This window comes from Tachypleus tridentatus, chromosome 10 (genome assembly GCF_004210375.1).
Source record: "Tachypleus tridentatus isolate NWPU-2018 chromosome 10, ASM421037v1, whole genome shotgun sequence".
NCBI lineage: Eukaryota > Metazoa > Arthropoda > Merostomata > Xiphosura > Limulidae > Tachypleus > Tachypleus tridentatus.
The window spans coordinates 52,848,466-52,865,167 of record NC_134834.1 but is presented as its reverse complement, the minus strand read 5'-3'; the positions used below and the strand labels follow the sequence as shown (position 1 = coordinate 52,865,167).

At 31.9% G+C, this 16,702-nt stretch overlaps 1 protein-coding gene across 5 annotated transcripts in view; it reads left to right on the top strand.

The window, feature by feature from the left end:
- LOC143229284 (suppressor of lurcher protein 1-like) overlaps positions 1-16,702 on the top strand; it is a 200,675-nt gene that overhangs the window by 107,685 nt on the left and 76,288 nt on the right. For 3 of the 5 annotated variants that reach the window (XM_076461412.1, XM_076461408.1, XM_076461409.1), the window contains 3 exons: positions 268-484; positions 802-1,031; positions 4,934-4,981. In XM_076461412.1, the coding sequence (XP_076317527.1) occupies positions 268-484; positions 802-1,031; positions 4,934-4,981 (495 nt within the window). The remainder of the gene's footprint in view (positions 1-267; positions 485-801; positions 1,032-4,933; positions 4,982-16,702) is intronic. The other 2 variants (XM_076461410.1, XM_076461411.1) reach the window with 2 other exon arrangements.

Genomic DNA, 16,702 nt, shown 5'->3' with positions numbered 1-16,702 from the left:
TTATGCACCTGCTTATGGTGAAAAGATAAAAATTGAAATTTTGTTAATCCTGTTGCTAATGTCGATAATACTTGAGTTAATGAATTTTTTGAATTTATTAAATAAAATGTGTCTGTGGTGTTGAGGTTTGGAAGTAAATCTTCTATAAGCAAAGCTTTAAATTAAAAACATTAATATCCTCAAGCAACACAAAGATCAATATACGATGTTTATATCAAGATAGATTCAAGGGTATGATTTAAGCACTGATAAATAATCATTTTTCAGCTTTATTCCAAACCGTTGGGGAGCACCAAAATGGAACTAAGTGCGACTACAAGTTTGTAAGTGAGAAAATCAATCAGAGTAAGGGGCGCTTTTTCTCCCCACAATACCCTAGCACCTATCCTAAAGATGTGGAGTGTTCTTATCTGTTTATAGGGAGACAGAACGAACGGGTTAAGATCATATTTGAACAAGTTCATCTTCAGAAAAGCGATTTAAGGTAAAATAAACTGTATCGGTGACGTAAACTCTACTTTAATCACGAATTATAAATAACACTATGTAAAACAAATTATAAATAATTAATCTGAAAGATTTTTACCCGTAGATCATACTTTAAAATTTAAAATAAATAAATTATGTTAATTATAGGGTATAATATTTTTTCTTCATTTCTAGTACACACTTTATTTAACTTCGATAATATCTGTTCCTTCCAAATGTTTTACTCAATATAGTTTCAAATAATGATACGTATGTATCGTTTATTCAATGTATTTATTCATTCATTAAATTATTCATTTTTAACTGTTTCAGTTGCCTTAATGATCCAGATAATATAGAAATTCATGATGGTGGTAGTGTTGAAAGCCCTGTAATTGAAGAACTCTGTAATACTAACACTTTTGTGGAGACTGTTTCAACAGGTCCGGAATTGTACATCGTGTTCCGTAGTCAGAGTCATTTTCCATCACAAGGATTCAAAGCCACCTTTATATTCGAGAACGATTCCATGTTTGGAGGAGATACAGAAACACCATTGATGGGTGAGGATATTGTTTTACTTATTTTTGGGATAATTTAAAATACTTACGTCTGATTGCTTAACAATTAAATAAATATTTCATGCTGCCAAACCTTGTCATATTTGAGTAGTACCATTATAACTCGAATCGAATAATTCATTTAATGAAACATGGCCACGAAAAAAAGAGCAAGTCGTCTTAATGATTTTTTACTAAGTTTTTTATTAACATTAAAAAATTCATGAAATCGTTTGTGAACTTTTCAAGACGTCATACTAATTCTAAAAACTCAAGTTTCGATTTTAAGTATTTCTGTATTAAAACTTTAGATTAACGTAGACGTGGTATTTATTCAGGTCAAATGCTTGACAACCTATATGAATAATCATTACCAAGTATAATCCAAAAATATAGAAAACAAGGAAGAAAAACGCCAAACTTTTAAAATGTTAAAGTAGCTGAAAGTGCCAAGAAATTAAACATAGTTTGAAAGCCGAGAAACTGGAGATCAATATTGTAAAAAATGGACGAAAAGTTTGTAGAGGATAATATATGTGAAAAATATATAAAACTGAATGTTCGTATAATATGAGTGATAGACAGTGGTATACATATGAGTGACAAGTGACTAGGAACAATAATTAGCTCTTCAAACAATAAAGCAACATAAGAAACAATGATCAGTGGAACTTCAATGTAATGTTTCATAATAAAATCTTGAACCCTAAATAATTAGATGTTTCATAATAAAATCTTGAACCCTAAATAATTAGATGTTTCATAATAAAATCTTGAACCCTAAATAATTAGATGTTTCATAATAAAAATTTGAACCCTAAATAATTAGATGTTTCATGATGTTAGAAAAACATGTAGGTTCAAGAAATTATGATAGAAATGAAATAAAAACCCTATAACCCGAACGCTTTCGAAGACGCTAAGTTTATGGGGTTCTTATTTCATTTCTATCATGATTTCTTGTTATTTTTAAAATAAAAATAAAGGAATTTTTTGCAGATACTTTCTTAGCAGCATTAAATATCGAACCTAGATGGCACTAGTAGTGACGATTACTAACAGAAAGATTGTTTGAAGTTAAACACAAAGAAACACAATGAGCTATCCTAGCTTTGCCCACCACTGGAACAAAACTTGATTCTAGCGTTGTAAGTCCGCAGACATACCGCTGTGCCACTGGGATGGGACAAGAGAAAGATTTATCTTTCAATTCATACTTCTATTTGTTATGAAAATTATATAATTTACTTCTTAACTATAAAATAGTTTTTGCTATACAACAACAATAATAATAATATATATCTGGTTGTGCTAAATAATTTATACTTTCATGTTCACTGTCCAACTTTAACTAAGGAGTCATAAATATTTAGGAAAGAATGCAGACAATTGTTTTAAATTACTTTTATATTTAGTATCGGTTTTAAGGGTTTTACTAGTCAGTTTATTAATCAGTTATTCTATATTTTCAAGTCAGTCAATCATTTTAATTTATAAGTGAAGATGAAGTTTAGTCATTTATATTTAAAACAATGTTCTGCCTGTTTTGTTTTTGGTAAATCTTATCAAAATCATTTTGGTTTTCGACGTTCCTAAGTTGAAAAAAAACAAACAAAAAACGCTAAATTAAAATATTGACATCAGTTTACAAAAGAAGCCTTTTTGTTGCATAGCAATTTGCTTAATGTGATAGAAACTATAAGTCTTTTTTTTCATCACGTAACTAATGATTAATTATTTATGCGATTTAACTTATTTATTTAACTTGTGTCATCTTAAAGGATTAAGAGTGGCCTCCAAGTGGCTAGTGGCACAGCGGTATATCTGTGGACTTATAATGCTAAAAATCAGATTTCGATAACCTTGGTGGGCAGAGCACATAATATAACTTTGTGCTTTACTTCAAACAAATAGACATTGTGAGTGATCATAATAACATTGTTAATATTAACTTTTCTCTGCTATTACTAGATGGCAGCACAAAACATAATATGAAGCGTTTCTTTACTGCAGATGACAAAACTCTTAATTTATTAATTTATATCATTTATATCATATATAAAGTGCAAAGTTTTATAAAATATAATTAAATGTATCTTGATATAACAAATGCATTTTATAAGAACTTTTCACAACTCTTTAACCTATGACTTTACTGGGAACATTCACAATGCAAAATATAATAGTGTTAAAAAGTTATACTTTATCGTCCATAATATGATATGCATTACAAAATTTCCACTATAAAAACATGAGATTCACTAATAAACATAATACTTTAGAATTTTTATTATCCATTGTAACAAAAATATGAGAAATAAGTTATGAAGTATATTCATGTAAATATATAAAAAAAAAAGTTTGAATACTCATAGACTCTAAGAAATCTAAAATGACGCCAGAGACTGAAGGCCTAATTACAATATCTACATACAATTGTTAATGGAATTAGGAAAGTCAGATTTGATCAAAATAATCAGAGATAAGCATTCTTAAATATATATATATACAAAACACAAACACTGCTGGGCACAATATAAAATGTTTCTCTGTACAACTGGTAATTTATAAATAAAACCAACACCAGATCTGTCTGAAAATATTAACTACAAAACCAACAAGTTTCCTCGTTGGTGGAAATAAATATAGTTTTGTATCATAGAATTTTATGTTCCGGTTAGTGACAGAAATCGTGATGGAAATGTGAAAGTTTAAGAATGTCATTTTAACGAAATCCGTTTAATATCATCTACAGGTTTAGACATGAAAAAACAACACGCTATCTTATCTAATACGTTATAGAATTAAGTACTTGTTTGTGTCAAATTAATGCTAATACATCGATAGAAGGAGTCAGTAATACAAATATCAGATAGGGTTAGGTATGCAAAATACACTCTATATAATAAAAATGTTTTTTTTTAAATCGATTGATATTAAAGCACTTGAAAAACACCCTCACAGCCACATATTGCGATGTTAATAGTGTACTTATGTATCAGCTGTGATTCAAAGCTGAAATTAATTTATTTCTTTTTGTCTGTTTCTCAGTTACTTAACCACTAACGCTAAAAATCGAGTTTCGATACTCGCAGTAGAAAGATCACAGATCTCTTATTGTGTTGCTTTGTTCTTAACAATTAACAAACAAAATTCTTATTTGACTACTCGTTATACCTGCTCCCTATTGGCACAGCGATATGTCTGTGGACTCACACCGCTGAAAACCGCGATTCGAGTTCCATGGTGGGCAGAGCACAGGTAGCCCATTCTGTAGTTTTTGGGCTTAATTCTAAACAAACATCTTTATACTTTATAGGTCTTGCTAGATATATTGAATGTTGTTCAGTGTGAGGGCGCTGAAAGCTGTCTGGAGGTTCCGCTGTGAGCGTGATATAAAAGTAACAACCAATCTCATTATTAGGTTTCAAGAACCGAGCAAACAGTGGGTACTATTGGTACTCTGGCATGGAACTATGGGTATGGTATCGTCAAAGTTGAAAATTCCATTCAATCCTGAATAGTTTTTTTGAATACTGTTTAGTTTTTTTAGTTTACACAGAATGGATAGAATATGACCTATACATTCACATTTAAAGTATGATTTTAGTTTCGTTTCTTTTCAGTCAAAAAAAGTTAATGCAGATTCCGACGCGAAATATTTTAAAATGCGTTGACTTATTCAGTGTTTTTTTTTTTTTTTTTTAGAGTAAAGATGGCGCATCGGGCTATCTGTTGTGTCCATCACGATTAATCCAAATCCGGAATTTTTTGTCCTCATATGATTGTAGATTTATCGCTACTCATCGGGTGATTGAAACTTTCATTATTTAGTTGTCATAATCATAATTGCTTTGGTTATAAACGTATGTTTTATGTCTTTTGTATGTTTTATTCCTTGTAAGAACCAGACCGAAGAAAACTATATCAAGAAACTACAACTGCCGGTCCAAGTAAGTTTTACTTACTAGCTAGAAAAATATACTGTTAACTATAATTAAATACATGAATAAATGGTTTGATAGATACGCTTTATTATAATTTCGACGAAATAAAAAATAATTTTAAATTATTGTGTAAAGTCAAAGCGAAGTAGTGAAAATAGCTCTGAACGTAAATACCATTACTTCGAAAGAAAAACAGTATTGTAATAGTAGTTAAAGGAAATAGATGGCGACTCTATAAGTAATTGACACAAAATTAATGTATTGCTTCTTTATACCACTGAAAAAAGCAGACAACACTTATATCGCGATAACTGGATGCATTTTATTAATATAGCATGTTGTACAAAATAAAAAAGACTTACTCTTTTCCTTATTTGTTAACATGTTTGGAGACTAGAAAGTAACTAACACACATACACACATATAAATACTCAATATTTTCTGCAGACATATCACATATATCAAGAGATTGATAAATAAAAATTTGTAGTGAAGTCTAAGAACGAATTTGTATTTTCAAGTCGAAGAGAATTCTGTTAAATATATATATATATATATACACGTATTTCGTTGTAGTCATAAAGTTAAGTGAGTTTAGGCAGACATAAACAATTTCTGTTGAATAATTGTTTACATAATCTAAGGCTGGGGTCTGTAAAACACCCTCTTAGCGATTTTAGTTGTTAAGTAACGATTTCACGGACTACTTCCTCACAAGAGCTCGATGAAGAAGTTAGGTTTAAAATGGTCTAAAGCTGTCTTGAGAATGAGCTCTCTTTATGTTTTTATACGGAAGAAACAGTAGAAGGTTATAGACACTGATCTTATTTAAGCCAATATTTTATGCTAGCAATTTAAAGTTTCAATTTTTCCTATGAAATCACAGTTTTTAAACCAGCTTCGACCAACATGGCCTAGCTCAAACAAACGATCGTCCGTCGCTAGTTACTAAATCTCATAGTGGTAAAATGAATAACATACGCATATTATCTGTAAATAAATGGCATGGACACTAAAACTATTAACACTGTTAATGCTTAAAAACTATTTCCAGCGTATAGAATGAAAACCTGAACTTATTTTGGTGAAACTCGTTCTTCTCAATGTTCAAACAGTAGAATAGAAGATTTCCATCACTGAATTTGTCGCGTTTTTAGGGTCGGTGGATTTTATTTGTTTGTTAGATTTCGCGCAAAGCTGAAAGAGAACTACCTCTGCAAGCTGTCCCGAAGTTTTATGTGATGATTAGAGAAGTGGCCAATTTCACTCATTGCCAGCTCTTGGGTTACTTTTGTCAGACGGAAAATAGAGATTTCACTGCCACTCTTATAACGCAGCCACGGTTACAAAGTGTGGCAGTGACGTGACGCGAAACACAGAATCTCAGCTCCAAAGTCTGATACACTGACCACTGGGCTATACTCGGCCATTCACCTGAGGAAGTCAACGTTCTGATGCAATTAAGTACATTATCAAGGGAGTTTACAAGTATAAGCTTGTGATCTGAGTATCATTTGAAAATGCTGTGTAACGTTAAAGTTAAAGAAACCTTTTTGTAGGATTGTAAATAAGATGAAGCGTCACGAGTCGAATAATATATATTTTTATAGATATGCTCATTACAAATTTACTGAAAAATAAGGATATACTCATTGGAGTAAATAACATTTAGACATATGGTGTAATACAGAAAAAATGGACGATAATGGTATAACAATGTGTCAAATGTCTTTGTTATAAAGCTAGGCCCACTGCCTTATCGCTACTCCAATTGACCAATAAATTAATTGTCGTAGATGAAACAATATATATAAAGTTCTGTGACGTATAAGTCCCCCGCTAGTACAGCGGTATGTCTCCGGACTTACACCGCTAAAATCAGGGGTTCGATTCTCCTCGATGGGCTCAGCAGATAGCCCATGTGGCTTGAACACACACTCTGTGACGTATGATCACTGAGTTTGTGAATAATCCATATCAGTGTAACAAGTATTTCAGATATCTTGGTTTTCCTGGTGGGTGAGTAATAACACTTTTAGGGGAACGAGTGTCACATCACCTTCGTTACTCTATTACATAGATAATAGTCAATAAAATCTTTCGGATACAAGTATCGCATCGCTTTGTTCTTTGATAGGTAGATAATCGGCTGTAAACACTTTTGGAGTAACAGCTATTGTATCGATAATAAAAGGATACAATATCTTGCATAGCAATTAGTGAAAAAGAAACACAGTATAAATAATAACCTATCAGAAGACTGATACCAAAGAAACACAGTGTAAATAACAAACTATCAGAAGACTGATACCAAGGAAACACAGTGTAAATAACAAACTGTCAGAAGACTGATACCAAGGAAACACAGTGTAAATAACAAACTGTCAGAAGACTGATACCAAAGAAACACAGTGTAAATAACAAACTATCAGAAGACTGATACCAAGGAAACACAGTGTAAATAACAAACTATCAGAAGACTGATACCAAGAAAACACAGTGTAAATAACAAACTATCAGAAGACTGATACCAAGAAAACACAGTGTAAATAACAAACTGTCAGAAGACTGATACCAAGGAAACACAGTGTAAATAACAAACTGTCAGAAGACTGATACCAAAGAAACACAGTGTAAATAACAAACTGTCAGAAGACTGATACCAAGGAAACACAGTGTAAATAACAAACTGTCAGAAGACTGATACCAAAGAAACACAGTGTAAATAACAAACTATCAGAAGACTGATACCAAAGAAACACAGTGTAAATAACAAACTGTCAGAAGACTGATACCAAGGAAACACAGTGTAAATAACAAACTGTCAGAAGACTGATACCAAAGAAACACAGTGTAAATAACAAACTGTCAGAAGACTGATACCAAGGAAACACAGTGTAAATAACAAACTGTCAGAAGACTGATACCAAGGAAACACAGTGTAAATAACAAACTGTCAGAAGACTGATACCAAGGAAACACAGTGTAAATAACAAACTGTCAGAAGACTGATACCAAAGAAACACAGTGTAAATAACAAACTATCAGAAGACTGATACCAAGGAAACACAGTGTAAATAACAAACTGTCAGAAGACTGATACCAAGGAAACACAGTGTAAATAACAAACTGTCAGAAGACTGATACCAAAGAAACACAGTGTAAATAACAAACTATCAGAAGACTGATACCAAAGAAACACAGCGTAAATAACAAACTATCAGAAGACTGATACCAAGGAAACACAGTGTAAATAACAAACTGTCAGAAGACTGATACCAAAGAAACACAGTGTAAATAACAAACTGTCAGAAGACTGATACCAAGGAAACACAGTGTAAATAACAAACTGTCAGAAGACTGATACCAAAGAAACACAGTGTAAATAACAAACTGTCAGAAGACTGATACCAAGGAAACACAGTGTAAATAACAAACTGTCAGAAGACTGATACCAAGGAAACACAGTGTAAATAACAAACTGTCAGAAGACTGATACCAAGGAAACACAGTGTAAATAACAAACTGTCAGAAGACTGATACCAAAGAAACACAGTGTAAATAACAAACTATCAGAAGACTGATACCAAGGAAACACAGTGTAAATAACAAACTGTCAGAAGACTGATACCAAAGAAACACAGTGTAAATAACAAACTATCAGAAGACTGATACCAAAGAAACACAGTGTAAATAACAAACTATCAGAAGACTGATACCAAGGAAACACAATGTAAATAACAAACTGTCAGAAGACTGATACCAAGGAAACACAGTGTAAATAACAAACTGTCAGAAGACTGATACCAAGGAAACACAGTATAAATAACAAACTGTCAGAAGACTGATACCAAGGAAACACAGTGTAAATAACAAACTGTCAGAAGACTGATACCAAAGAAACACAGTGTAAATAACAAACTATCAGAAGACTGATACCAAGGAAACACAGTGTAAATAACAAACTGTCAGAAGACTGATACCAAAGAAACACAGTGTAAATAACAAACTATCAGAAGACTGATACCAAAGAAACACAGTGTAAATAACAAACTATCAGAAGACTGATACCAAGGAAACACAATGTAAATAACAAACTGTCAGAAGACTGATACCAAGGAAACACAGTGTAAATAACAAACTGTCAGAAGACTGATACCAAGGAAACACAGTATAAATAACAAACTGTCAGAAGACTGATACCAAGGAAACACAGTGTAAATAACAAACTGTCAGAAGACTGATACCGAGGAAACACAGTGTAAATAACAAACTGTCTGAAGACTGATACCAAGGAAACACAGTGTAAATAACAAACTGTCAGAAGACTGATACCAAAGAAACACAGTGTAAATAACAAACTATCAGAAGACTGATACCAAAGAAACACAGTGTAAATAACAAACTATCAGAAGACTGATACCAAGGAAACACAGTGTAAATAACAAACTGTCAGAAGACTGATACCAAAGAAACACAGTGTAAATAACAAACTGTCAGAAGACTGATACCAAGGAAACACAGTGTAAATAACAAACTGTCAGAAGACTGATACCAAAGAAACACAGTGTAAATAACAAACTGTCAGAAGACTGATACCAAGGAAACACAGTGTAAATAACAAACTGTCAGAAGACTGATACCAAGGAAACACAGTGTAAATAACAAACTGTCAGAAGACTGATACCAAGGAAACACAGTGTAAATAACAAACTGTCAGAAGACTGATACCAAAGAAACACAGTGTAAATAACAAACTATCAGAAGACTGATACCAAGGAAACACAGTGTAAATAACAAACTGTCAGAAGACTAATACCAAAGAAACACAGTGTAAATAACAAACTATCAGAAGACTGATACCAAAGAAACACAGTGTAAATAACAAACTATCAGAAGACTGATACCAAGGAAACACAATGTAAATAACAAACTGTCAGAAGACTGATACCAAGGAAACACAGTGTAAATAACAAACTATCAGAAGACTGATACCAAGGAAACACAGTGTAAATAACAAACTGTCAGAAGACTGATACCAAGGAAACACAGTGTAAATAACAAACTGTCAGAAGACTGATACCAAAGAAACACAGTGTAAATAACAAACTATCAGAAGACTGATACCAAAGAAACACAGTGTAAATAACAAACTATCAGAAGACTGATACCAAGGAAACACAGTGTAAATAACAAACTGTCAGAAGACTGATACCAAAGAAACACAGTGTAAATAACAAACTGTCAGAAGACTGATACCAAGGAAACACAGTGTAAATAACAAACTGTCAGAAGACTGATACCAAAGAAACACAGTGTAAATAACAAACTGTCAGAAGACTGATACCAAGGAAACACAGTGTAAATAACAAACTGTCAGAAGACTGATACCAAAGAAACACAGTGTAAATAACAAACTATCAGAAGACTGATACCAAGGAAACACAGTGTAAATAACAAACTGTCAGAAGACAGATACCAAAGAAACACAGTGTAAATAACAAACTATCAGAAGACTGATACCAAAGAAACACAGTGTAAATAACAAACTATCAGAAGACTGATACCAAGGAAACACAGTGTAAATAACAAACTGTCAGAAGACTGATACCAAAGAAACACAGTGTAAATAACAAACTGTCAGAAGACTGATACCAAGGAAACACAGTGTAAATAACAAACTGTCAGAAGACTGATACCAAGGAAACACAGTGTAAATAACAAACTGTCAGAAGACTGATACCAAGGAAACACAGTGTAAATAACAAACTGTCAGAAGACTGATACCAAGGAAACACAGTGTAAATAACAAACTGTCAGAAGACTGATACCAAAGAAACACAGTGTAAATAACAAACTATCAGAAGACTGATACCAAGGAAACACAGTGTAAATAACAAACTGTCAGAAGACTGATACCAAGGAAACACAGTGTAAATAACAAACTGTCAGAAGACTGATACCAAAGAAACACAGTGTAAATAACAAACTATCAGAAGACTGATACCAAAGAAACACAGTGTAAATAACAAACTATCAGAAGACTGATACCAAGGAAACACAGTGTAAATAACAAACTGTCAGAAGACTGATACCAAAGAAACACAGTGTAAATAACAAACTGTCAGAAGACTGATACCAAGGAAACACAGTGTAAATAACAAACTGTCAGAAGACTGATACCAAAGAAACACAGTGTAAATAACAAACTGTCAGAAGACTGATACCAAGGAAACACAGTGTAAATAACAAACTGTCAGAAGACTGATACCAAGGAAACACAGTGTAAATAACAAACTGTCAGAAGACTGATACCAAGGAAACACAGTGTAAATAACAAACTGTCAGAAGACTGATACCAAAGAAACACAGTGTAAATAACAAACTATCAGAAGACTGATACCAAGGAAACACAGTGTAAATAACAAACTGTCAGAAGACTGATACCAAAGAAACACAGTGTAAATAACAAACTATCAGAAGACTGATACCAAAGAAACACAGTGTAAATAACAAACTATCAGAAGACTGATACCAAGGAAACACAATGTAAATAACAAACTGTCAGAAGACTGATACCAAGGAAACACAGTGTAAATAACAAACTGTCAGAAGACTGATACCAAGGAAACACAGTATAAATAACAAACTGTCAGAAGACTGATACCAAGGAAACACAGTGTAAATAACAAACTGTCAGAAGACTGATACCGAGGAAACACAGTGTAAATAACAAACTGTCTGAAGACTGATACCAAGGAAACACAGTGTAAATAACAAACTGTCAAAAGACTGATACCAAAGAAACTAACTTGACACATTCGTGCATGTTCCTCATTCTCACTTTGTCGTCTGACTCGAAAGAAAAGTGGTCAACAAATACCTACGTGATCTCTGATTTTAGAATTTCCTAATGGACTAGAAAAATGTTGAAATTAGGCAGGTTGACAATTCTTATTTTTTGTGTTATAATCCATTTTGTGTAAAATTCTTGTTTATTTCAAGTCATTTTGATGGCCAGAATCTCTCATATGAAGAAAAATGAAGTTTTTTTGGTTTCCATATCTGATGACTTTTATAATATTCAGAATCTCTCATGATGATATTCGGTTATTTGTATATAATGCTAAAGCGATTCTTCCCTAATATTTCCTTAATGTTAGTGTTGTTGGATAGCTTATTCTATATGCTATAAGAAAATATGGAGAAATAATAGAAGTTTTGGTCCGTTTATGATAACAAGACAAAAAGTGAACTTGACATGAAATATTTGTTGGTTTGTACTGTACTAAGAGGACTGGTTCTGTTTTGTAAAATACTCTTTTCTCATTAAACTTCGGTCCCTCGTTAGTACGGTGGTAAGTCTATGGATTTACAACGCTAACATCAAGGGTTCAATTCCCTTCGGTGGGCTCAGCAGATAGTGTGACGTGACTTTCTATAACAAAAACACACACGAACACCCATTAAGCTCTAAATTTGATAGTTAAGTGAGTTTGATTAAAGTTGTTGAAAACACTTCCAAAATCACGTCATTTGTTTGGCCACAAGAAAATATATCGGAACCACGGACTATTATAAAGGTTGATATTTATGGAAGGAACTAATTCGATTTCAGAATATTCCATGAAATGTTGCACAGTATTGAAGACAGTGGATTTCCTATGACCATTTCATATTTTCGTCTAAAATACTGACTAAGACAGGTAAATACATTGTTGTTTACACAGATTTCGATAAGAAAGATAAAACTGTCAATGGAAACAGGCAAATATATGTTAAATTTAGGTCATTTTCTTTTAATAAATTCTATGATTTATTCAGCTGCACGTTGGTAAATAAGGCTTCAGTGTCAGAACTTAACATTCTTGCTTTATTCAGATCAGAGGTTTTAATTCTGTTCGCGAAATCTACGCTGTTTATGACGTGCAGTAATGAGATTTTTCCAACAACTTGGGACAAATGTCGCGCTAACCATTTAGTTAACGGGTATGTGACATAACCTACGTTAGAAATTATAAATATCAGGAGACGGTTTCCTTCAGAATTTTTAGGTAAACATTACATCTAAGCTAAGGAATGATTAATACGTCTTAGCTTCTTGAAAATATCTTGTAACCAAAGGGAATTGTACGTAGTTGTTGTTAAAATCAGACACATTTATAGGCAAGGTAATAAAGTATAATTTTTTATAAACATTCCCGTCCATAAGAAGTTCTTGTAACTTTCTCTCTAAAACGATTTTGTCTAATATAACGATTTGTTTCGTTTTGACTGATTTTGTGATTACAGTATAGTTGTTCAACTTTTTTTTTATCTATTCAGAAAGAAACTGAAAAAAGGATAAGTTGTCACTGCTATAATTATATAATGCACTAATTATGAATTTTATTAAGATCTTCACTGTTGTCCTTGGGTGATGTGACAATGGCCGATATTAAGTCTATATTCAGGTTCCAAAGATTAACCAATGGTAACATGAAACCACTTTATATTGGTTACAACACTGAAAAAAAACATTAAGAAAAAACGATCTTATAACCACACACAAATATCCGAATATAATTAAAAATAACCTTACTTTAAACAGAAGAACACCTGAAAATAAAAACAACAAAATGTTTATATTATTCAAGAAGAAGTGTTTAAACAAGAGTTTCTCAACATAAAAGACACAAACTATGAAAGACAAAACCCTTTTTTTTTTTCTCCTATGAGAGATACTGGCCACCCAATTGATTGGAAATAAACATACATTTTACACAAAATGGAATATAACACAACAATAAAGATTGTAAGCCTTCCTAATTTCAACACCTTCCGTGTCCCTAAGGGTATTCCAAGATCATAGATCACGCAGGTGTTTCTTGACCAATTTGTTTGCGCGTCAGAAGACAACGTGAGATTGAGGATGACGGACGAACATGTCGAAATTAGTTTCTTTAATATCAGACTAATTATCTCCGTTTACTGTTTTTTTTTTTTTCCACTAAGTGTTGTATTATTTTATTCTTTAAGAAGTTGCATCACACTTGTTACTGTAATAGATAAGTAAAAGCTGAGGCACTTTTAGGCACATCTTTTCTATAATGTAATGATATTTAAGTAAAATGTTTAGTTTGATGTGTTACAGATTTTTATCAGGGAGGATCTAATAACGTAACATTAACAGATATTTTAATGTATTTAATTGTATACCCCAGCTGGGATAACGGTAAGTCTACGGATATACAAGCTAAAAGTAGGGTTCAATATCCCTTAGTGCACACATTAAATAGCCCGACGTGGCTTTGCTAAAAGAAAACACACACATTCAACTGTATTTTTTAATCATGTTGTTTTTATTTTGTCGACTGTATTTGACTTTATAAAAGTCATATCTGATAATATGTTTTTAAACCTTATTTTACGTGTTATATATAAGTAATATATTTGAGAGTTACTGTTTAATAGACTTCAGGAGTTACTTTTCTGAAAAATTTAGATTTAGCATCGTAATATATTAGGGTTTAATAACAAAGCTGATGGATGGGTTATTTCGTCATTAGTTTGTTCAATAAATCCAGTGTCATACTCCAGGGTGGAGTCCATTCGCTCACCATTTGTGGGAAAAACACAAGTTTGTATACTATTATCTACAATTTATCTATTATTGAGTACAATTATTAAAATGTTTTAATTTTATTTTTTTATCCTTGTGTTGGTAAACTTATAAAATCCACTTATTATTCTCTTTTGTATTAATAGGTAAAATGCTACGTAATTTCTTTCGTATCAACTAAATTGTAAAAATGCTAAATTCGAGAAAAGGAAAGAAATGGCTCACTGACGTAAGTACCCCGATTTGTTATTCCATCTATTAATTTACGTTTGTAAATTAGACTATATGTTTCAGTTCAAAACTAGAATTCTGCACTTTTATAACAAACTATTAATGTGTTTTTAGTCAGGTACACTGTGGTAAATTTTTTAGCCTCGGGTCAAGTTACATGTTTTAGTGGTCATTCTATAAGCCTTAAATTTGGTTGGTCATACTTCAAGGTCACTATTATTCTTCAATGTGAGTCACACCTAAAAGAGAAGAGTAGAATGAGATTTCTACAAGTCTGTATAATGTATGAATTAAACTTACACGATCAATATAGGAATTAAGAATGTATAGGTAACTTGAGATCGTGGGATACCGCACAGAGACTTTAGTAAGACTAAATACATTGGTTAAGACACAAATCTGCTGCCTTTTTTGAATTAAAACTAGTTTTCCTTGTGATACAACAGTTAAAACCCTTAGACAACTTTGAACTTTACGAGCCCCCAAAACTCTCTAAGAGAAAACATCTACACGTGATCGTATCTGTATATATACTAATTTTGTTTCTTTAGTCTACAGTTATGTTTCAGTCGTTCTTTTGTTGCTAATATTAAGTTATATTTCTGCAAACAAAACTTTTTTGGCCCTTGTATTTTAGCAATACTTTACACTTATGCGTTGAATTCAGAAGTTGACTGAATATCGAACACAACTAACAGATTTGTAGTTTAGTTTTATTCATAAAACACTTTTATTAATTTGAATTACTTTAATTTTTATTGTTATTTACTAGTAATCATATTTTAAGTTGGACTGCATTCTCCTTTCTAAACTATAACTATTTATAATACATTTTATCTACTTTTATCTGATCACAATTACATTATAGTGAAAATAATTACTATAACAATCATATCGAAATGTATTAACGGATTAGCTATTCAGTATTCTATGCAAAAATGTATTTGTTTTAGCCAGTTTTCAACACGAGAGAGCCTAAGTAAGTGTCAACTCTTCAGGCGAATACGTTTCCTCCTTCTAAATGAAAAGAAAAACAGTTACAACTCAAGAAAGTTGATTTCACTCACATAATAATAAACTAATCTGAGAAAGACTTATCTATTCTGAAAATACGTTTATCTTTTATTATTATTTTTATTTCAGTGTCTGATAAATAAGTGATAGTCCATGTAAATGTGGTCTCTCTGATATTGTTTTCTGTTTATTATTACCATTACAACAAAACCAAAAAGACTTCAATCAAGTCGGTAACTTTTGACACTGAAACATCCTTTAAAACAGGACCATGAGTTTCAGAGTACCGTTGAAGAACTTGCTTGTTAATATGAAAGACAAAACAGCGTTTTGAGAAGACTGCGTGATTCATTAACTTGATAGCATGTGTACTGGTCCTCTTTATAAACTGAGGCGAATATAGAAGCACAAACCATGAAGTTCCGATAAAAAATCAAGCGCTATTAAAAGAGAAACATAATGAAATTTAATAGAAAGTTTACAGAAATCTACCTTTTATGAATGTTTTATGTAAAATCTATTGAAATATTTTTTTTTCTTGAGGCCTATTATGGATATGCAAAATTACCTGGTAGCAAGCAACTAAAACTCTTTAAACATTCTGCATGATTCTGTCAGTTGCTTATTCATTGTCCCATAGGAACAAGTTTAAAGAACTCGACATTTTGTTGTTATTTAAACCTAACAATAGTAAATTTTATAAAAGAAGATACTAAAAGATAGCCGTAATAAGACACTATTATGAATTTTATCAGATGATCCTGCCGTTTTATCACATTAACTTTGAAAGGACTTCTATACATTCGTTATATTCGAGTTTTGTAAATCATATGCTATATCTTAAGTTTGATCCATAGTGAAAATTAGTAAAAATAATCGAC